At 38.0% G+C, this 24,572-nt stretch overlaps 2 protein-coding genes across 4 annotated transcripts; both read left to right on the top strand.

Moving 5' to 3' along the window:
• Positions 1 to 615: 615 nt before the first annotated feature.
• On the top strand, positions 616 to 3,247 carry LOC121801995. Its single transcript, XM_042201508.1, has 5 exons — positions 616 to 795; positions 2,367 to 2,481; positions 2,580 to 2,669; positions 2,772 to 2,870; positions 2,950 to 3,247. The coding sequence occupies exons 1-5, from the start codon at positions 728 to 730 to the stop codon at positions 3,049 to 3,051; spliced, it is 474 nt and encodes a 157-aa protein (XP_042057442.1). The 5' UTR covers positions 616 to 727; the 3' UTR covers positions 3,052 to 3,247.
• Positions 3,248 to 5,674: 2,427 nt separating this feature from the next.
• LOC121802770 (putative disease resistance protein RGA3) lies at positions 5,675 to 15,859 on the top strand. 3 transcript variants are annotated; one of them, XR_006050846.1, is made up of 3 exons: positions 5,675 to 6,115; positions 6,268 to 6,314; positions 6,523 to 6,838. XR_006050846.1 is itself a non-coding variant. In XM_042202462.1 (3 exons), the coding sequence occupies exon 3, from the start codon at positions 13,421 to 13,423 to the stop codon at positions 14,753 to 14,755; it is 1,335 nt and encodes a 444-aa protein (XP_042058396.1). In that variant the 5' UTR covers positions 5,675 to 6,115; positions 6,268 to 6,314; positions 13,408 to 13,420; the 3' UTR covers positions 14,756 to 15,859. The 3 variants fall into 3 exon arrangements, 2 of the variants coding, with proteins under 2 accessions (XP_042058396.1, XP_042058397.1); XM_042202462.1 differs by lacking the exon at positions 6,523 to 6,838 and adding an exon at positions 13,408 to 15,859; XM_042202463.1 differs by lacking the exon at positions 6,523 to 6,838 and adding an exon at positions 13,408 to 15,859 and having other exon boundaries at positions 6,251 to 6,314.
• Positions 15,860 to 24,572: the final 8,713 nt, after the last annotated feature.

Raw genomic sequence — 24,572 nt, 5'->3', positions numbered from 1 at the left:
ATGCTTCTTTTTAATTTAGTAGTACATTTTCCTTTATTCATATATCTTATTTTTATTTCATCTAGACATCTCTTTTTTTTTATTTCTTTTATTTAACATTAATACACTCATATTAGCTATTAAAATTATATAATCGCATGCTAAGTATGAAATGGTTTATTTATAGTATTTTGAGATAAGTATATATATATTTTTATTATTGTTTATAATGATATGAATAATAATTATATAAATCGTATGCTAAATATTAGAAATTATAATCATATAAATTATATGCTAAATATGAAATGGTTCATTTGTTTTGTTGATCGAATTTATAATGAATTATTTACTTTCTTCAAATAATTTTATTTATTTACTTTAGTATTTAGTATTTCTTAATCTTTTGTTTGTATATCCTCATGTCTTTTCGTTATTGATATACATAATCTTATGAATACAAAATTTAAATAATTTGTATTCTTGATTTGCTATAATTTTTATATTTTTTCTATTTATATTTAAATTAATTTAATTTCGCTTAAATATATTTTTTTATTTTTTGAAAATTATTTGGTCCGTGGGGGTGGTAAAACTAGGTATCAAAGCAAAACCCAAGTGAATTAAATAACTCGAAACAAATTACCCGACTTGAATATCGGTCATCCCTTCTCTCCATTTACACAACTTCTTCGAAGAGCGAGAAGAAACACGCACAACACACAGCCAAAGGCGAAAGGCCGGAGAAATGGGTTTCTTTTCTTTCCTTGGACGTGTGCTCTTCGCTTCCATTTTCATCCTCTCTGCATGGCAAATGTAATCAATCCTTAACCACTCCTATTATATCTTCGTTGCCTTTGCTTTTTGCTCAGATCTGTTTTTGTATGCGATAAATTGTTGATGCATATCTCCCAGGATTGCTGCTCCAGAAATTTTCTTAGATCTGGATGCCTCTTATTTGGCTGGGATTCTGAATTTTCTGTTTTCGTGTGAACTTTAAAAGGTTGAATTTGTTGTTTTATTGGATTTTGTTGTTTGGTTTGGTGTTTTGATCTATGAATTAAGTACTACTATTATTGTAGCACTGAAATGGTTCATTTAATATTCTAATCCACATGTTTTTAAATTTTAAATTTTCCTTGGTTCACTGCGATTTTTTATTCTTTGTGGATTTTATTAATTTTTCACTTTCGGCTCTTGATTAATCGTTGTGTTCCTGGAGATTTGACTCTTAGGAAATTTTTTCATCTCGAATTATTGTTTCACAGAATAAGACAATTATAGACATTTTCAACTTTGATACTCATTAATATGGATTCAACTTAAACTGATTTTCCCGCACATTTGGAGGAGATCTAGCATTGATAGTAGCTTCATTGGGATAGGGGTCTAATTGGTAAGAGTATAAGGGAGTGGAGGGTAAATTCCAACTTACTGAAACGGATAGATGTTGGAGAAGTTATTGCTTTCAGTTCTTGTTTGGTTGTTTGCGCCCTGGTCAATTTTGACTTCCTTTCGTTCATGTTGAGAACATTGATTCCTCTATATTTGCCTTGAGACAAGACAAGTAGAAATATTCTAGGCAAAGATTTGTTTGTGAGATAATTTTCTGTAAAAGTCTTATTAGAAAATCACTTCATCTGTTGTGTCCTGGATTTTGTTGTTTAAAATGTTGAGATCATCGAAAGACAGCTGTGCCAATGATACTGGTAAATAGGAATTAATAATGTTACTCACTAAACATGGCTGATCTCTGAAATTTGATGCTACGTCTAAACTGGGATGATACTAAGCTGCTATTCTGCACACACACAAAAGTGGTTGGGTAGGGGGTTTAAATGACATGTGTCACAGGCTCACATTACTCATCACGTGAAACGTACTTGTGAGTTATGATTTTTGAGTTCACACTGTTTATGGATCTTCATGTTCATGTATGGTATTGGGGGTGGTAAATGACCTAATTTGTACATAAGCTGGGGCTTGCTTTTTGTATCCTCAACTGCCTGGTGCCTAGTGCTTTGATAACATTTTATAATGTCGGTTAGCATCTAAAACTGGTTTAATTGCTTGATACATTTCCGACGTTAGAGATGCTTGTCTAGCACCCCATCAGCATGAGCGGTTTAAACTTGAGAGGCCTAATGTCATATTTGTTTAGTAAACCTCTTAATCCATTTTCTGTAATTGGCATATTAAATCATTTATTGCTTCGTTTTATACATGTGCCTCGTAGTTATTTGGTTGACGTTAAAATTAAACTCGTCCGCAGATATGCTAGACCATCCCCAGTTGTTTGGCCCACAGTTCTTTGTCTTCTTTCTATTTTTATTTACATTTTCGGAGTTGTATTCATTTTCTTGACGTATTTGCTTGCCCCTTTTCAGGTTCAATGAATTTGGAGACAATGGTGGACCTGCAGCAGAACAGTGGGCTCCTAAATTGGCTCTTGTCAAGAAGTATATTGATGGAATAATTGGGAAAAACAATTTCCACATTGATGTAAATCTCCAATTAATTTGTGTTACTCTATTTTCCTTGAAAACTATGAGGCATTGGGTGTTCTAATGCCATATGATGTCTGATAATCAAACATACAGGCCAGGACTTTCGTTGCTGCATCCATCTTTCTAAATGGGTTTGGAGGACTTCTATTTGTACTTGGCAGCAGTTTTGGCGCTTATCTTCTGGTGAGAAACCTATCCTGCCTTTGCTCTCTGATATTTGCTACTCATTCGATCTATTAAAAGCAAAACAGCACATAAGCTAATCTTATCTGCTCCTTGCAACAGATGTATTACTTGATATTGACAACTCCTTTAATGTATGACTTCTACAACTACGAAGCTGGAAAGCCAGAGTTTTTCAGAGTCTTATGTGAGTTCCTTCAGGTAAGAAAACAATTCTCAACACCATTATTTACTGTTGTTGCATGTGCTCGCGTAACATTTTTCATGAATTTCGTATCAGTGTGCGGCGCTTGTTGGTGCATTGCTGTTCTTCCTCGGAATGAAGAACTCGATTACAAGGAAGCAACCCAAGAGAAAGATCACCAAATCAAAGGCTGCTTGAATGCAACGAGAGAAGGAGGCTCTGGGGAATTGTTTCGAGGAGGTTGGATTCAAAGGCATAGATTAAATTAGGCAGAGTCGATAAACTATTCAGTGTCAGCTCCTTTCTGTTTTGGTGCTGTATTCTGTTTTCTCTTAGTCAATTTTTTAGACTGGAACCCTTTTTTTAAAACAAGCAATTTGATTTTTTATGCCCATTTTTTTTGTTCATTTGTTCACATTTAAGGCTTCTTGGTAAAGAAAATATCTGATATCTTTTTTTACACTTGATTTTGTTCTAGCATAATCGATAGGTATTCTCAGTTACCATTTCCAGGTGGTGTTTTATATTGCGATCAAAATAAATATAAAGCTGTGAGACACCTTCGATGCTAATTTTAAAATCATGCTTATCAGATTTAAAAGCTACAAGCAAAAATGCAAGATTTGAGCACCAATGAAAATTCCATAATTTGAGGCCATTTACATTGTTCAACAAATTTGAGAGAGGTGCTTCTTCCACTCCTCCGGTTCGTTTCATCATCTTTATTACAGAGTGTGTCAGGGATATATGGGCAGACCAGTAGTGAGATGCCTAAATTACACTTTTGTGTCTGCTCTTTCTGGCGATTCAATTCTTAGAAAACGTGTACCATAGGGGACCTCCGGCAATTTCACACAAAGCTTCCGAGTTACATCTGTTTCAAAGATGACGGAAATCTTTGGTACAAAAACAATGCCTAGAATCAATCTGTGACTTCTACTGTGGAACAAGAGAAATGATCTGTCGAGTTTCGGTTGGTGATGCCTCAGTATGACTACGAAGAAGATCTCTGCTTCTCTTATATTGCTTAATTTTAGTCTACTGACTTGCGGTCAAGCAACAAGATATAAAACTGAGCCATACACTAGAAAACATTTACTCCCTTCAAATGTTATCTTACCAGAATTTCCCAGCTTTAAAATATTGTATAGGTGAGAGAAGTTAACCATCAAGCATGGAATGAGATCATGAATTTCTACATCATTCAAATGTTATTTTACCAGATTTTCCCATGTCCACTTCCCCTCCTCGCGCGATAGGGATAACATGATCAATGGTATCTGTCCAATGAAGAGATAGCCTACAATATTTTTTTGTTGAAGAGTGTAGTTTGAATCCATAGTGTATTATCCCTAAAAATGCCATCAGCTGGAGAATTTTTTAGCATCAATGTAGTAAATGAGAAGAAATGTATTGACATTTATTAAAAAAGGGAAATGACTTCACTGCTAAATATACAAAATGACTCTAATACTATTGAACGAGAGAATACTAACCAGCTTAATTAATCACACAGCCCTCAACGGCCAACCTCCACCCGGCCGCCATCCCCTGCCCGCTGACTTTACCTATTTCCTGCAAACCTCTGGCTCTTCTAACCACTCGCCAGTCGCATCTGCCCCACCAGCCGCAAACCACTAAAACAGATACAGTTGGATTGATAATATGAAAAATGTATACTAGAAAAGACAGAAATTAATTAGAAAAATAATAATAATATAATAACTGGATGGTTGCTTATTTGCAGTGGCAGATCCAGAGGATTCGATCTTGGTCTTCTCAGCATAGAATGGACACATCCAACCACTACACCACTGTAACTTTTTACTACAAGGTTGCACAATATATGCTTAAGTAGTAATATTTGGGGGTACAGTTGTAACTATAAATTGGATCCGCCGGTGCTTATTTGCTGTTAAAGAAATACTCCCCATCAATAATTGATTTGGCGTTCAAAGAAATTGTTTAACTTTGTAAAGAAAAATAAAAAAAGAAAGAGAGGAATGTGAGACCCATTTTCAGTACTAATGAATTATGAATGCTAAAAAGTTAGTAGAATTTATGATCCGCATACTCAAAATATAATAAAGTTAATGATTTTATAAATTGTGGACGAAATGAGTACAATTTAAAAATGAAATACTCTCTCCGTCCTATAGAAATATATCACATTTCCTTTTTCATCGATCTCATATAAATTGTCCATATTTATTTATGATAACCTTTTTCTCCGTCTCTTTGACTTAATTATTTATGGACCCATACCATCCACTACACAATTTTAACTACTTTTTCTCCTTCTATCTTACTTTATCAATTACACAATTAAACTTATGTCAATTCCAAATGATCTATTTCTATGAGACGGAGGAAGTATTTAATAATAAAATGTTTGGATGCTAATGACTACTGTTGTTTTGTTTTATTTTATTTTTAACTACATATCGAATTTATTTTTATTTCATAAATTTAGAGTCAAGATGTAAAGTGCGTAAAAAATTGATTTAATGATTATAAGTTGATTGTATGATATGTAAATAAAAATAAATTAAATATACATGCATTGTAGTCATTTTATAATTATAATTTTTAGAATTATTTAATATAATATCTGTCCCATCTTAAGTGACACATTTTCCTTTTTGTGACACCTTAAATAAAATGACACATTTTTTTGAAATAGAAATATCACTCGCTATTTTTCTCTCTCTTATTTTATTCTCTCACAAAATAACATGACATGAAATTCTGTATCGAATAAAAAATGTTTTATTTAGAACGAAAGAAGTAATAAAATAGTTCAATGTTCAGTGTGCAATAAGTATAATTAAGTTTTATTCAAACGTATTTTTTTACGTTGATACAGAAAATTTGCAAACCATAATGTTCAAAAGACTTATTTTTAGTTCAGTCTAATTATGCAAATGAACTTTTCAAGAATTGTTTGGTATAAATAATGTTGAAGAATATGATGGGGCCGAGCCGGCCAACCACTCATGAGGTACAACTCTGATTTTCTTAAAGGGAGTAGCTAAAGCAATTTAAGAAAAAATGAAAAAGAAAAGAAAAAACAGAGATTGAATAGTGAGGAAGACCAAAGCAATTAAAGTCGACGAGCAACCAAGATCCAAAATGAGAGCAGATCCAGATCCAGATCCAGATCCAGATCTAGATCTAGAGAACTCACTTACAAATTAGTTAGCACTCCTTCAATTCCATTGGCGCATCACTATATCCTGCCTGCTTCATTTCTACCTTTCCTGTAAGTATTTACTCTTTAAGAAAATATCGCAACTTATCATGCTTTACATTTTTTGAATGTTGTCAACTTTAAGTGTAGTATCCTTCCGAAAGTAATATCACTTTCTTAATCCAAGTTGGTAATACTAGTACTTAGTTTTTTAATGTGGCCAGGGTTTCTTTTGTGGATCGACTCCCCTAATTTATTGGCATTTCTAAAGGTAACATCTCTTAACATTCCTTGTGTTAGTTTTTAACTCTACATCGGATCTACTGTTTGAATAGTGTAAAGTCACACATTAAAGATACACCATCACCATTTTTTCAAATTTTTACATCAATTCGAAATGACTTTGTTTTACTGAGTTTTTTGGTGCCGAAACTGGTTTAGATTTGATAAAAGTACTTGCTACTCTTATTCTGTAACAGTTGCCAAATGCGTGACTATAGTTGCACATTTATTTTTCAAATGCGGAACTCCCACAAAACAATACTTGAAGACGCGCCGGCCGCCTATTAGACCATCCATTGTAGGGTGGACACTTCCAATAGCCCGCCACTTTTTTATCCACAACCACTTTTTATTTGTCCGCGCTCACAAAAAAAAGTGTTCGCAGCAATAGCAAACACTTTTTTTAGCCACTTTTCACTATAATATTTTTTTACATTTTAATTCAATTATAATAAAAATTATCGGACTACACATAATTAGAAAAAATGGCTATAATTAAATAAATTAAAATTGAACACTAAATTTTTATTTTCGTTTTTTTAATTTTTTTTATTTTTTACTCTATAAATAATCCTATTTCATATTCATTTCAAACACAAACACACATATATTCCTCTCAAATCCTCTCTATCACTCCAATTTCATCTTCAATCAACTCAAACAAATGGATCCTTTTGAGCAAATGCGTCAATTAATGCAACAATCACTCGAAGAAGATCGACGACGAGAGGCGGAGGAAGCCGCGCCACCCCCACGACGCTCCCGGAAGTACATCATTCGAAACCGGGAGGAAGCCGCCACACGGTTAGTACGCGACTACTTCTGCGATAACCCGATTTGGGGAGATACCTACTTCCGTCGCCGTTTCCGCATGCGGAAACCGCTATTTCTCCACATAGCGAATACTTTGGCGGCCAGGGAAGAGTTCTTCCGAGAAGGGTTCGACGCGGTCGGCCGTCCCAGCCACACGACGCTGCAGAAATGTACTGCAGCCATCCGGCAGCTTGCGACTGGACAAACGGCCGACGTATTCGACGAATACCTGCACATCGGAGACACCACTGGGCGCATGTGCTTGCTCAACTTCTGCAGAGTCGTCCGGGCAGCCTTCACCGATGAATTTCTCCGGAGGCCAACCACGGAGGATTGTCAGTTCCTCCCCAACCTGCACGAACAAGTGCACGGATTCCCCGGGATGCTTGGCAGTGTCGATTGCATGCACTGGCAATGGAAGAATTGCCCGGTGGCTTGGAGGGGGTCCTACACGAGCGGCCACAAAGGCACCCACCCAACCGTTGTACTCGAGGCCGTTGCCGACTACCGGCTTTGGATCTGGCACGCGTACTTCGGGGTCCCTGGCTCGAACAACGACGTAAACGTGCTCCAACAGTCTGACCTCTTTACCGAAGTTTTGGATGGTAAAGCACCGGCCATCAACTTCGTCGCCAACAACCGGCGGTATAAAATGGGGTACTATCTCGCCGACGGCATCCACCCGAAGTGGCCGACCTTCGTGAAGACGTGCGGCAGGCCTGCGAACCCAAAGCAGGCTCTTTTTGCGCAGAAGCAGGAGGCTGCGCGCAAGGATGTGGAGAGGGCGTTCGGGGTTCTCCAAGCGCGCTTCAACATCATCAAAGCCCCGGCTCGTTCGTGGTTCATGGAGAGCATGGTCGACATCATGTATACGTGCATAATCTTGCACAACATGATTGTCCGAGACGAAGGACCCGATGCGGGAAATTGGTTCGACCCCGAATCCCCTGGAAGCTCAACCGCAAGTAGTCCGCCGCGAAGTGGAGCGCATCCGTCTATACAAGAACGATTGACTATTCGGGCAAGGACACGTTACTCTAGCGCCCACACCCAACTCCAAGAGTATCTAATTGAGCACATTTGGGAAAACTTTGGAGGAGAAGATTAAATTATGTCATTGTTATTTTTTTAGAATTTTAATTATGTCTTCATTTTTTTTATTTTAAGTTGTAATGTTGTTTTAATTTTAATAAAGTGTGTTTGTTTAAATTGAATTGGGTTGAAAAAAAAAATTATAAATGAAATTGAATGAATAGTAATTAAGGGACGGTATAGAGACGGATAAGGGACGGAGCGTTGTAGGTTCCGTCCCTTAATTAAGGGATGGATGAAAAAAGGACAGTGGGGCCCTCAAATAGTGCTCAAATAGTAGTTAAGAGACGGTTTAAGAGACGGTATAGATACAGCGTAGTGGATGGCCTGATACTTGGATTTGCCGTTTAAATTGAATTGGGTTGAAAAAAAAATTATAAATGAAATTGAATGAATAGTAATTAAGGGACGGTATAGAGACGGATAAGGGACGGAGCGTTGCAGGTTCCGTCCCTTAGTTAAGGGATGGATGAAAAAAGGACAGTGGGGCCATCAAATAGTGCTCAAATAGTAGTTAAGAGACGGTTTAAGAGACGGTATAGATACAACGTAGTGGATGGCCTGATACTTGGATTTGCCGTTTAACAATTGAAAATGTGCGTTGTGTGCACGTTGGAGGGGTGTTTGATCTCCATTAAATGGCGAAATTTTATTTCTCAACATTAATGAAACTTAATGTAGCTAAATGTATGTCATGAAATTTTACAATCAATACATTAATTAATCATTTTGATGTTTAAGGATGTCAAATATTTTTTAGTAATGTTATTTCATTATTATTACTCCCTCTGTTCCTCAAATATTGTTCCACTTTAACTCAAAACGGGTTTTAAGAAATGTAATGAAAAGTAAGTTGAAAAAGTTAGTGGAATATATGTCATACTTTTACATATTAGTTTTATAATAAAATGTGAGTAGAAATGAGTTAGTGGAATATGAGGTCCACTACCAAAAATAGTAAAAAGTGAACTGAGACAAAATTTGTGGGACGGACTAGAAAAATGAGACAAACTTTCAGGAACGGAGGGAGTATTATTTTTTTTCCTAGTGGGGGGCATTCCTAGAGTTGTCAAGTGGTCTGGCCCAACCTGGGCTCAGATTTTGTTTAAATTTTTTATTTATGTATTTCAAAGAATTGCTAAAAATATTATATGTAAAAATAAAATATATAACTTGTATTTATATTTCATTTACACTGATTATGGACTTAAATAATATGTTTAAGATTTAAGTTCATTTAATGACTTTGTATTAACATCATTTTTCATGGTTTTTATTCTATCCAAAAGTAAGTGTATAATTAAATGAAGAACCAATATTATTACTTTGGTTAGTAGATAATGACATATGAGTTGATGCTATAATTTTTAAATGTATATGAACTAACTAACAATTTTTTAAAAAAATTATAAATATTCATCAAATATTGAGGTTTGAACACATACTCACTCCGTCAATGAAATATTGTCCAAGTTTGACTTGACATGAATTTTAAGAAATATGAAGAAAAATGAGTTGAAAAAGTTAGTGGGATGAGGGTCCCACATTTATATATTAGTTTTATAATAAAATGTGAGTGTAAAAAGTTAGTGAAAAGTGCAGACCATATACCAAAAATAGAAAAATGCAAAGTGAACAACTTTTCATGAACGAAACAAAATGGCAAACCTGGACAACGTTTCACGGACGGAGGGAGTGAACTAAAAAATTGAAGGAAAAAAATTACATGTAGTCAAGATTGAATAATGAATGATGATTTGGTTGGTAACTTGTAGTGATATCAGACTATTAATGTGTATTACTTTCTTGAATATGCACTTTGAGTTCGACACGAGTTTTAATATACCATTGGTAAATTAAGAGAGATGTAGAGATAAAAAGTAATAAAAGTATTGTTAGTGGCGAATAAGTCCCACCTCATTAAAGAGAAAAAACTTTTTAAAATAGAAAAATACATATTCTTGTGGGACAACATATTCTTGTGGGACAGATGGAGTATTGTTTAAGTCCATTCGGGGACATCCAGTAAATTGGAACGATATAAAGAAGAATAACATATCTCATGCATACTATTATTAGTGGTATTCCTAATTACATTAAAAAATTAATTAAATAAGGTGGGCTTCTTATGAGTCTGGGCTTGGGCTTGAGTCAGCTCTGAGTTTACAAAAATAACCTAATTGGAGCCCATTTCAACCAATGAGCTCAGCTCAGACCCAAGCCTATCTCATTTTACTGATGGGACGGACCTAAGGCGGCCAATACCGGGTTTGGCCTGAGACGGAGCGGGCCAGGTCAACCCAGTTAACAACTCTACAACCCAGACATGGCTGTCAAATCGTGCGGGTTGGATCGTTATTGTGTCGACCCATTATCGACCCAACCCAATAAGATCAAAACCCAACCCAACCTGAAATCATCGGGTTCTTATTGTGTCCCAACCCAACGGGTTCATGTCGGATTCGTGCGTGTTATCGTGTACCCCCAAAAAGTCAATCCTCTGTTAATGATAGTCAGTTAGCTTGACACGACACAATAACAACTAAAACATGATGTTATTATACTATTTAAACATAATATTACATGATAAACTAAAAAATTAACAAATAAAAAAATTATTTTCTCAATCAAAATAATAAAATTAAAGTATAGTTATATTAAATCTAAATAATAAAAATGAATAATTAAAAAAATTATTTTTTAATAAAATCTAAGCATAGTACTTTCTTAAAATTCATAAAAATTTTATTAATATTTAAATTAATAAAATTAAAGTAGTATTTTTTAATTAATTAAAACTGAAGTATAATATTTTTAATCAACAAAAATAACTAAAATTAAAGGTTAATAATTTTTTAATTGATAAAAAAGTAATTTTTTTTCTTAACGTATAACACTAACCTGACCCAAACCCGACCCAACTCGTTATTTTCAGGTTCTTATTGGGTCGACCCTATAAGGACCCAAACCCTAAACGTGCGTGTTCGTGTCGTATTAACTTCGTGCGAATCTGTTTCGTAGAAAAAATTGCCAGCCACCCAGGCGACAACTCTACCGACCCAGTTCGGCCTATAGTTGACAATTCTAGTCATTCCAATATCGTCATTTCAATTTCTTATTGGATAGGTTGTTTGTTTTTCTTTCTTGGGAAATTGGTCTTTAAAATCATGAACTTTGAAATTGGTATATAATATCACGAACTTTGCATTTTGTTTGGTATTAATTGTGTCAAGTATGATAAAAAAAACCTCGTAAGTCACGACCTATGCGCCGGACTATCCCACGCTGTGGGTGGTCTGCTGAGATTCCCCACGCCGCTGCACACATCGCGATCCCATGATTCGCTTGAAGCGGGCCACGCGTGAAAGTCCCACCGCCAAACCCTAGTTGTGGTTGCGACGAAACTCCCGTCGCTGTCGTCGACACAGCCCGATGCCGCGTCGTGTCGTCTCGCCCTCGCTGCCAATCGGAGTATGGTGGATCGGGGTCAGGCCTCGGTGGTGGCTGGGTGATGGCGGCACGCCGTTCCGACGCGTCGAGCCTAGCCTCCAGGCGTGCGATCGACGCAAGTATATGTTCAAATGCTAGCGCCGGCGTGTCCAAGGCAGCAGTCGGCGCAGGTTGAGACTCCAATCCGACGGCGACGCTTGTCGACGGTGCTCCGATCGGTTCCGTGCGGTGTCCCACGCGATTCGCCATGGGTTAGTGAGATCAACAATGAAAGCACCACTTGTTAAGGATTTACTCCCTAACCGAGATCAATTCCTCCGTGAAGTCGCAAGAATCTTTGCCCGACGATCAACAACGACAAGAACTAGGGGTTTGGATTGTAGAAGAAAGGAAAATAGCGTGAATTATCTTATTTCATGAATGATGGAAATGAATAACAAAGTCTCTATTTATAATGCTAAATACACTAACTTAGGGAATAAGAAACTAATTATATGGTAAATATATGCTAATATAATACTAATGGGCAAAATAATAGAGAGAAGATAACTAATAATAATGACCTATCACATGCCGTGGGAAATACTAAATAAAATGCAAAATTCGTGATATTATATACTAATTTTAAAGTTCATGGAAAATACCAAATTTTAGACAAAGTTGATAGTTTTAAAAACCAATTTCCGTTCTTTCTTTTAAGGTGCAGGTTGTCTAATTATTGGTACTTTGCCTCTTGTGGTGGGTAAAATATTTAACTACCAAAGGCTTCGAATGACATTAGCTACTATATTTATAGTACATGCCCACTGAGTCGTCTTATTCAACTAAAACGTAGTCTTAACAAAATGTTTTCTTTTTTTCAAGAATTTCTTAGGAAATTTAGTCTTCTCAATTTCCTTTCTTTATTAGTATTATTTTTATTGAAATTGTTTATTAAATTTTTTTTAGAAAATATCATTATTCATATATTTAAATTAGAAAAAAGGAAAATTTTAAAAGAAAAATCAGAAAATGTGGAAAGTTAGAATTTGCCACCTTTTGCCTTGCAGTGGTAGTAAGGTACTTCACATTAGCTTTAATTTTGTAAAAAATATTTGTTAAGGAAAAAATAATAAAAATTCAAAGTTCATGTATTTACATTCAAAAATAAAAATTTGGGAGAAAAACAAAAAATGTTGAAAGTTTGTATATTTACAGAAAAATAACCCTATTAGTACTAGGTGGTACTAATTATTTTTCTTATTTTACCTAGATACATGTAAGAAAGGGAACATTGGAACTAAATATATCTTAGATTTGATAAAAATGTGATGAATAAAAAACACGGTTAAAACATGTACTCCATTTGTCGTACTATGAACTATTAATTTTTAGTCTATCTCTAAAAAGTAATACTAAACTTTTTAATTTTGGAAACTCTTTTTTCCGTAATAAGTGAGACCTTAAAAGCCTTCACTAACAATACTTTAAAAGCCTTTTGTTTCTATCTCTCTTAGTTTTTCAATTATATATTAAAACTCATGTCGAACCAAATGTTGATACCCTTTGAGGACGGAGGGAGTAAAAGATAACAATAAACATTATCATTATATCAACTTATACTGCCATCGTGAATGCTACTGCCCTTGAGGGAGTTACGCACGCATTTGTAAATGCTTACACATTTAGCAAATGTGTATATTTTGGCACCATTTTTGTTTCTAAAATCTCGCTCTGTCACTACACAGCCAGCACACAAAAATGGAACTAGAAGAGGCTGCCGCTGCTGCCTCCATTAATGTTGCAATTGAAAACGTGATCAACTTCGTGACTAAGATTCCAGATACCAGTGGTTTGCACAAGGATGTGCAAACGCTAATCAGCAGACTGGAAACTGTCAAAGCGTTCTTGTGTGATGAAGAGGCTATATCGTTCTTGTGTGATGAAGAGGCTATCTTCATTGACGGTTTCAAACAGTGGCTGAAGAAGCTTGGGCCTGTGGTTTTCGATGCTGACAATGTTGTAGATGGCCTCAAATATTATCTCTCCAAAGGAACCAAAATTACCATCATCAGGGCTAAGGTAGCCGAGAGAAGAATCAATGAAATCAATGAGAAGCTCGAGTCCATTAACAATGAGGGTAAAAATCTTAGACTCAAAGGGAGTGCGCCTAATCAGCCTCAAGCCAATTCTTCGCTTTCTGATCATGTTTTTATTGAAAGAGATGGTGATGTGCTCGAATTAGCTGACCGGCTCATCACCAACACCACAAATCAAAGAAAGCGGGAGTTCAATATCCTGGCAATTCAGGGCGAGGGTGGAACGGGAAAAACAATGTTGGCTAGTAAACTCTTCAATCATGAATGCATCAAGACTCGATTTGACCTACGCATTTGGGTGGATCTTGATGATATTTATGAGCCAGACGACCTTTTAACAAAAATCCTTACGACATTTACATCTGATGAAGTTGAGAGTAGGCAGGACATTCTGAAAAGGCTTCAACCAGCTTTCACAGGCAAAACTTGTCTTCTTGTCCTTGATGATGTCTGGGATGATGATGCAATGTGGGAAGATTTTCTAGATTCGATAAATGGAGTTATTTCTACGGTGGGAAATGCCATTATCATCACTACCAGCGATACCAATACCGATGTTTTTAAGATAATGAAGCCGTTTTACGTTCATCCACTAAAGGGCTTAACAGTTGAAGAATGCTGGTCCATAATCAAAACCATAACTTTTGGAAATCAAAGTGTGCCATCAGATTTAGAGAATATTGGAACAATGATTGCACAAAGATGTATGGGTCTGCCGTTAGTAGCTTATTTAGCTGGGGGAATTCTTCATGGTAAATCTCAAGAACACTGGTTGCCGATGGCGGAGAAAATGCATTCACAAGATGAGTGGGAACTTATCGGGGAAATATTGAGATTGAGCTTTCTGAATTTGTCTACATCATCAGAGAAAATGTGCTTCGCTTACTGTTCAATTTTCCCAAAAGGTTACAAAATTGTGAAGCAAGAGATAATAGAGGTATGGATGGCAGAAGGAATGGAGGAGATGACATGGAGTCTGTGGGAGAGAAGATTTTAAATGTACTTGCACAAAAGTCAATGCTTCAAATTACAGACAGAGGAGAAAATGGTCAAGTGGAAAGTTGCATGATGCAACATTTGTTGCATGATCTAGCATGTTCTGTTGTCTCAGGTTCTCCTTATAATGCAGAAGACTTTATCCCAGTGCGGTACTTTAACTCGACTCTCAAAGAAGAATCAGGTCCTCCCCCGAAACAAGGGGTAAAACATTTGCGGACGTTATTCTTGGAAGGTGAAATTTCTGATGACATGCTCTCAAACTGTCCAAGTCTACGTACTCTTAGTCTTACAAGAGTAAAAGAGCTGCCCAGTTCAATTAAGAAAATGAAACATTTGAGAAATCTTAATATTTCAAAGTCATGCATCACACAATTGCCGGAGTGGATTAGTGAACTCCATAACTTGCAAACGCTAAGAGCAGATGCAAAAAATTTAAAGGAGTTGCCAAGCACATTAAAGGACTTGATTAACTTGAGGCATCTTTATGTTCTCTCTGATGTAAAGTTGCCAGCTGAGATGGGGAGATTAACTAATCTCCAAACACTAAAGCACTTTGTTGTGGGCAAAGAAGATGGCTATCAGATTAAAGAGTTGAATAGTTTGAACAATCTCCAAGGAGAAGTACATATTTCTAATTTGGAAAATGTGTGCAACAGGGAAGAAGCGGCGAAAGCAAATATTCATCAGAAGCTAAAGTTATCTGAATTGGTGTTCAAATGGAGTGAAGAAAGAGAAGGTGCAACAGATGATGAGAGTGTATTGGAAGGCCTCCAGCCTCACCCACACCTCAAGAAGTTAGGGATTGTAGGATTCAAAGGCAAAAGATTTCCATCCTGGACTCAGGAGATGGCTGTAGGTGGTGACCCCTTTATTAACTTGATACAGATAACACTCGCCGGGTGCTCCGAATGTGATAAGATCCCAATGCTGGAACGCTTGCCAAATCTCAAATCTGTTTCTTTGAAAGGATTGAAGAAGGTGAAGCTCATGAATTCTTCATTCAGTAATTTAGTGTCGCTCTCCATACATGATTTACAAGGATTGACAAGTCTCCCAGACCGATTATTCTTTGAGAATCCAAATCTCTCAAAATTGGAGATTATTGGATGCCCCAACTTGGATGTCACGCCCGCCCTCTAGGGTTAATAAAAGCGGGCGATCGCGACTTAAAGGGGTTTTAAAGAACGGGCATAGAAGGCTAGGGTTTCAATAAAAGTTTGACTAAGAATTTAAGTTTAATAAATAAACGACCAAAAGCATTTATATTAAGATAAGTAAAAAGACCAAAGGTTTGACATTAATAAAAGAGTAACGAGTTTTCAACATTTAATCAAAAAGATTCATAGTTAAGTAAAAACAAGTAAAGAAAATATCCCAGCGGAAGCATCCAAGAGAAGAGTGACGTCATGTGTGAAGACACGACGACACTCAGAGTTTCAAAACGACCATAGTTTATTATTAATTCCTGCTCAACACCACCAACCGCTCGTCGCTGCTCAACCTGCACATAGAGAAAACATATGCAGGGCTGAGTACTTTTGAAAATACTCAGTGGCTCGTGCCGAAAACATTTTAAGTAAGAGTACATATTATTATCATGCCATACGTAGGTAACCATCGGGGTTTGAGATTAAAAGACCCGAGGCACCGAAACATTTTCCATTGTTCAAAATAGCGACTGCGCAGTCATTTTTCCCCATCGTCATCAACCATATCTGCCAATACATGACAAGGAATGCGGCCGCAAACCAGGTCACTAGACCGGCCAGCCCGTACGCTAGCACACGATCTACCATAGGTGTACACTAATCCACGTAGGGTTTTCGGCCCTACGAGGACCCGAATTCGATTTATATAACAGTGGCAACAGCCACATCAGATAGGCATGTCAAAACAAATCAGGCATGATAATCACTTTAAACCACCCTTATCTCTCCACAGTCATACGTAAAAGATTTTAATAAAATAAAACCCACACATATCGTAGGGTAGAAAAGAAGCCCACCTCGACCCTTTAGATTTCAAGTTTTCGCTTTTCCTTTGATATCACGTTTAGCGCACGAATTTTCACCTTTAGATAAGGTATTCCCAATTAGTCATCAACATGGACTAAAATCATGCATGTCCTAGATCATTCCCCTTCCCAATCAACAATAGGAATCACACCATATCACACATCTTTGCATATCACATCACCTCATCACATATGTAAACTCATGTATGTCATTCAAGCATACAAATATAGTTGTTTAACCAAAGTAGAGATCTGGCAGCTCTGCGCAACCTTTTTGTAAAAATTATTTAAAAATCATCCGACCTCCGATGGGGCTAAAACTCTATGACAAGGCAGTAGACTCATCAAATAACATTCAGTTTAAATTTCATGTCAAAATACCACCTTTAAGTCGGGCAAACCAAAGGCGTAACCTACTGGTCGAGAAAACACGTTTTTGGCAGGATCGCGCAGTCAACTTTAAAAATTCACCATAAATTCATAGTTTAACCAAAAGGGTCGAAATTTACACACAATATAGAAGACATCACGAAGTTTATACAGGAAAAAGAATCGGTGAAATCGGAGTTCGTTTGGTTGGTCAAAAACACATCAGAACACACTGTTCGGAAATCACAGATTTTCGTACTGATAGCAATTCGAATTAGGGTTTATCCCTACTCATTCAAAATCAATCTTTTCAAGGTTTTGATATACAATCATGCTCAAAAGAGTCCTTAAACACATATTTTCATGAAATCGCACATCAACCACCGAGGATTCAATAAATCAACAAGCAATTGCAATCAAAACGCACTCACACGTATGACTTCACATTCCCACCGATTAAACCCTTAGATCTTCATTACCTACACTCTCTACATGCATGAGGGAGTTAAAGAAAGTCTAGATGGAGAGGATTGAAGAATATGGGTTTGAATGTACCTTTTCTTGGACGAAATAATCGGTAGGAAGCAATTAAAACCTTGGTTCTTCAACAATCTCTTGGAAAATCGATGGGATCTTGAGTTGAATGGATGAACAAGTGTGGGGGGGAGATGAAAAGGGGAGGGGCGTGTGAAATGAAGTGGGCGTGAGTTTTGGGGGCTAGGTTTAGGTTTTGGGTTTGATATTTTATTTATAGAATTGGAAAAATACAATATTCCCCAATAAATTCAAGATTTGGGGAAATAATTGAAATGAAGATTTGAGAGATTTGGGGAGGGATGATTGGCGTTAATTTGAGGGAGAAATAAGGAGGATTTTCGAAAATCATGGCTAATAAATTAGCCCATGATTTTATTTGGTATTTTCACGGAGCAGAATAAAATAATACGGAGCATAAAAATTAATAAAATCCTCCCATAAAATATAGGGAATAGGCGTGTAAAAATATTCCTCCCACAAGGAATAATTTCCAAATCTTTAATAAAATAGATAAGGCAAGATTTGCTAGGATATTCCAATTAAAACATGGAAAGAAATAATTAAGGGATCAATTGAATAAATGAATAACTTCTTCTCCCACAAGCTAGGAGATTTCGAAATCTCCTTAGGAATAATAGTGGGGGCCGATTTTTATCAAGAATTAAATAGGGTAATTAGGCTTTGGATTTAATTGGATAATTATCCCAATCAAATAATTAAATCCAACAAAATAGAATTCCTCTCCTCAAAATAATAGTGGTCGAAAATTCCACAATGAAAGGGCAAGGTAATTATTTATGATACTAATTAAATCTCACTCCCCATAATAATATAATTCACCGCAATATATTTCATTCCACATCAATTAATCATAACCACGTCATAGAATCAACGAATTTGACTCGGTCAAAACAAAATTAGGTCACATAAGCAAACACATAATAATTCGCCATTTAATTTCTGCAATCAAAGCAATAAATACATTCGTCTTAGGGTTCGAAAATTAGGGTTCGACAAGTGGGGCGTTACATCCTACCACTCTTAAAAGAAATTTCGTCCCGAAATTTGGTACTCTCATGGGAAGAGTTCTGGGTATAAACCCATCATCTTGTCCTCAAGCTCCCACGTGGCTTCTTCGTGTCCGTGGTTTCTCCACTGTACTTTCACGTAAGCAACTGGTTTATTTCTCACGTTTTTGACCTTACGGTCTAGAATCATTTGGGGTCTCTCCTCGTAGCTCAAGTCCGAGTTCAACGCGACTTCTTGGTAGTGAATCACGTGTTTTGGGTCAAACACGTATTTCCGCAACTGCGACACATGAAAGACGTTGTGCACGCTCCCAAGGCTTGGAGGTAGCGCCAAGTGGTATGCAACAGGACCCACTCCTTCGAGGATTTCGTAAGGTCCAATAAATCGCGGTTTTAGTTTTCCCTTGACACCAAAACGCGTTATCCCTTTCGACGGGGATACCTTGAGAAAGACCTTGTCGCCTGCTTGAAATTGTAAGTCGGTTCGTCGCGCATCCGCGTATGACTTCTGTCTGTCTTGAGCTTCTTTTATCCTCGTACGAATTTGTCGGACGATTCCAACCATTTCTTCAACTGCGTCGGTCCCGAGTACCCTTCTCTCACCGACTTCGTCCCAATAGAGCGGGGATCTACACTTTCTCCCGTACAATGCTTCGTACGGCGCCATGTTAATCGTTGCCTGGAAACTGTTGTTGTAGGCGAATTCGATCAACGGGAGTGCGGACTCCCAACTCCCTCCTCGGTCCAACACCACGGCCCTTAACATATCCTCGAGGGTTTGGATCGTTCTTTCGGATTGCCCATCCGTCTGCGGGTGAAAAGCCGTGCTGAAGTTCAGTCGAGTGCCTAGCTCACGTTGTAGGCTGATCCAAAATCTTGACGTAAATTTCGGGTCACGGTCAGACGTGATCGTCACGGGGACTCCATGTAGTCGCACTATTTCTTTTATGTACACTTGAGCTAGCTTGTTAGATCCATAGGTTATGGGTATCGGTATGAAGTGCGCACTCTTGGTGAGTCGGTCTATAACTACCCAGATGGCAGTATTCCCTCTTTGCGTCTTTGGCAAGGCTGTCACAAAGTCCATGGCAATGTGCTCCCACTTCCACTCGGGGATTTCTAGTGGTTGCAACTTCCCATACGGTCGTTGATGTAGAGCCTTCACCTGTTGGCAGGCTAAGCAGCGCTCCATGAAGGCCGCTATATCCCTCTTCATACCATTCCACCAAAAGGACTTCTTCAAGTCTTGGTACATTTTCGTACTTCCTGGGTGGGCGGTATAAGGGGTCTCGTGAGCTTCGCTCATCACCTCGTTTTTAAGTTCTTCGTCGTCCCGTATGCACAGTCTTCCTTGGAAGGTAAGCGCGTTGTCACCTTCTTCGCTAAAGCGTCCAGATTCGCCGGTTCGCACTTCTATACGAACTTCCTCTAGTTTCGCATCCATTCGTTGCGCTTCAACGATTCTTGTCCTTAGATCAGGCTTAACAACTAAAGTGGCGATTCGCGCTTCCACCGTTTCCGGTGCTCTCACCACTTCCAAACGCATCTTACAAAACTCGCGGACCAAGCTTTCTTCCTTGGTGAGAAAAGTGGCTAGTTGGGAATGACTCTTCCGGCTCAAGGCATCTGCCACTACATTTGCCTTTCCGGGGTGGTAATTTATGCCACAATCGTAGTCCTTCACCAATTCGAGCCACCTTCGTTGTCGCATATTTAAATCCTTTTGCTCGAAGAAGTATTTCAGGCTCTTGTGGTCCGTAAAGATCTCACATCGAACTCCGTAGAGATGATGTCTCCATATCTTTAAGGCGTGTACCACTGCTGCTAACTCCAAATCGTGGGTTGGGTAGTTCAACTCGTGCGGCCTCAATTGCCGGGATGCGTAAGCAATCACCTTGTTGTTTTGCATCAACACACATCCAAGTCCCACCTTCGAAGCGTCCGTGTATACCACGTAGTTCACTCCAGGTTCCGGTACAGCTAAGATTGGTGCACTAGTTAGCTTCTCCTTCAAGAGTTGGAAACTAGCCTCGCACTCGGGAGTCCAACTGACTTTCACTCCCTTCTTGAGTTGTTGTGTCATAGGTCTCGCTATCTTGGAGAACCCTTCTATAAACCTTCGATAGTATCCCGCCAAACCTAGAAAACTCCGAATCTCGTTTGGTGTTGAAGGTGCTTTCCACTGTTGCACCGCCTCAACCTTAGCGGGATCTACTCGAATTCCTTCTTTCGACACGATGTGACCAAGGAAATTTACTTCCTTTAGCCAAAACTCGCACTTGCTGAATTTGGCGTACAACTTCTCGTTCCTCAAAGTTTCCAAGGCGATTCGTAGATGTTTCTCGTGCTCCTTCTCGTTCTTCGAGTACACAAGCACGTCATCAATGAACACCAAGACAAACTTATCCAAGTAGGGATGAAACACTCGATTCATCTAGTCCATGAATACCGCGGGTGCATTCGTCAAACCAAACGGCATCACGACAAACTCATAGTGACCATATCTCGTACGAAAAGCCGTCTTCGGTATGTCCTCTCTTCGGACTCTCAACTGATGGTACCCGGACCTCAAGTCCATCTTAGAGAACACACCGGCTCCTCGAAGTTGATCGAATAGGTCATCTATCCTTGGCAGTGGATATTTGTTCTTGAGGGTCATCTTGTTCAACTCTCTATAGTCGATGCACATCCTCATTGATCCATCCTTCTTTTTCACAAAAAGCACCGGCGCGCCCCATGGTGAAACACTGGGTCTAATAAATCCCAGGTCCATAAGCTCTTGGAGCTGTATCTTGAGTTCTTCTAACTCCTTAGGCGCCATTCTGTATGGTGCCTTAGATACAGGTGCCGACCCTGGTGCTAGATTGATTGTGAACTCCAATTGCCGATCTGGCGGTGGTCCAGGCAAAGCTTCAGGAGCGACGTCCGGAAATTCCTGCACGACGGCTACGTTTTCCATTTTCTTTTCTCCTTTCTCATCTCCTTGTAGATAGACGAGATAAGCGGGATGTCCTTACCTCACCAACGTACTAGCTTGAAGCGCGGAGATGATAGATGCTCGCCGGTTCATCAAAATTCCATAGCATAAGGTGGGTTCCTTGCCCGGGGCTTGTAGAGATATCTGTCTCTCCTTAAAACGAATCGTCGCAAAAATTCGTGGTTAACCAAACCATTCCTAGAATTACGTCGATATCCCTCATCGCCATAACTTGCAAATCGTGAGCGACTAACTTAAGTTCCACATTCCCCTTAATAGTGGTTCTATACGATGCCTCGTACTTCATCGGTCATGAATTTTCACCACATAACGTCGTACATATATTGCACAATCAATACATTTATTCGTATAAATCATTTGGTGTTCCATAGCATAACAAACATCGTACATTAATATGTGTGAATAGCAACACTTAGTCAATCGATCATCCATGGAATCACATTTCATAAATCATGCAAGTCATGCTCATCTGTATCACAATCACAACTCGCAACTACGCGCGTATCATGCTTTGCATTTCACAGTTTCATAGTCATGAAATTTTAAACGCCTAGGCATAAAAGTTTTGTCGCTCATGGAAGCAACATGTATTTTCTCCAAGTAAAATTTGCAGTTTCGTGGACGTAATAGCAAATCTCAACATCAATTAATACAAGTTCACAATCACACTTCAATATCCAGCACAATCAACGCCATCATACCTCACGGTTAAACAAAAGCAATTGTATAATCTCATAGTGTCTCACGGTTCATATCTTCACAACATTTTCCAAGAGCCGTAGTATTTACTTATTTCCCACCAGTGTTTTTTTTTTTTCATAGTACAATCAAGTAATCACACGCATACTTTACGTTTCACAATTCATGAAATTTCAATCATTTAGAGTTTCATCTATCCAGACTCATAGAAGTCTAATCACATATTCGCCGATTTTCCTTATCGGGGTGTGCACAAAAATATTCAAACAATTTTTTTTTTTTTGGCATAGTCGTATCAAGCAATTTCATATCCATGTAATTTCATCATCCCACACTTCAAACAACATTTTCCAAGACGTCATATTATCTTCGATTCCCATCGAAATAATTTCATTCTCACAAGAGTAATATTCCCATCGCAATTTACAACATTTCACAGTTTCAGATCAATATAAATCAAGATACTTATTACCTCATTCTTCTTGGTTGGGCAGGGACGAGTTGTGGTGTTGAGCTTCCGATGTTTATCATTTAGCCAAATTACACATGCATAGATTTTGACTCAAAAAGACTCTTGGGTCCAGAGTGGAAAGAACTGAGGCTCTGATACCAAACTGTCACGCCCGCCCTCTAGGGTTAATAAAAGCGGGCGATCGCGACTTAAAGGGGTTTTAAAGAACGGGCATAGAAGGCTAGGGTTTCAATAAAAGTTTGACTAAGAATTTAAGTTTAATAAATAAACGACCAAAAGCATTTATATTAAGATAAGTAAAAAGACCAAAGGTTTGACATTAATAAAAGAGTAACGAGTTTTCAACATTTAATCAAAAAGATTCATAGTTAAGTAAAAACAAGTAAAGAAAATATCCCAGCGGAAGCATCCAAGAGAAGAGTGACGTCATGTGTGAAGACACGACGACACTCAGAGTTTCAAAACGACCATAGTTTATTATTAATTCCTGCTCAACACCACCAACCGCTCGTCGCTGCTCAACCTGCACATAGAGAAAACATATGCAGGGCTGAGTACTTTTGAAAATACTCAGTGGCTCGTGCCGAAAACATTTTAAGTAAGAGTACATATTATTATCATGCCATACGTAGGTAACCATCGGGGTTTGAGATTAAAAGACCCGAGGCACCGAAACATTTTCCATTGTTCAAAATAGCGACTGCGCAGTCATTTTTCCCCATCGTCATCAACCATATCTGCCAATACATGACAAGGAATGCGGCCGCAAACCAGGTCACTAGACCGGCCAGCCCGTACGCTAGCACACGATCTACCATAGGTGTACACTAATCCACGTAGGGTTTTCGGCCCTACGAGGACCCGAATTCGATTTATATAACAGTGGCAACAGCCACATCAGATAGGCATGTCAAAACAAATCAGGCATGATAATCACTTTAAACCACCCTTATCTCTCCACAGTCATACGTAAAAGATTTTAATAAAATAAAACCCACACATATCGTAGGGTAGAAAAGAAGCCCACCTCGACCCTTTAGATTTCAAGTTTTCGCTTTTCCTTTGATATCACGTTTAGCGCACGAATTTTCACCTTTAGATAAGGTATTCCCAATTAGTCATCAACATGGACTAAAATCATGCATGTCCTAGATCATTCCCCTTCCCAATCAACAATAGGAATCACACCATATCACACATCTTTGCATATCACATCACCTCATCACATATGTAAACTCATGTATGTCATTCAAGCATACAAATATAGTTGTTTAACCAAAGTAGAGATCTGGCAGCTCTGCGCAACCTTTTTGTAAAAATTATTTAAAAATCATCCGACCTCCGATGGGGCTAAAACTCTATGACAAGGCAGTAGACTCATCAAATAACATTCAGTTTAAATTTCATGTCAAAATACCACCTTTAAGTCGGGCAAACCAAAGGCGTAACCTACTGGTCGAGAAAACACGTTTTTGGCAGGATCGCGCAGTCAACTTTAAAAATTCACCATAAATTCATAGTTTAACCAAAAGGGTCGAAATTTACACACAATATAGAAGACATCACGAAGTTTATACAGGAAAAAGAATCGGTGAAATCGGAGTTCGTTTGGTTGGTCAAAAACACATCAGAACACACTGTTCGGAAATCACAGATTTTCGTACTGATAGCAATTCGAATTAGGGTTTATCCCTACTC

Source organism: Salvia splendens, chromosome 5 (assembly GCF_004379255.2).
Source record: "Salvia splendens isolate huo1 chromosome 5, SspV2, whole genome shotgun sequence".
Lineage (NCBI taxonomy): Eukaryota > Viridiplantae > Streptophyta > Magnoliopsida > Lamiales > Lamiaceae > Salvia > Salvia splendens.
The sequence above is the reverse complement of the archived record's forward strand: the minus strand, read 5'-3'. Positions and strand labels throughout refer to the sequence as shown.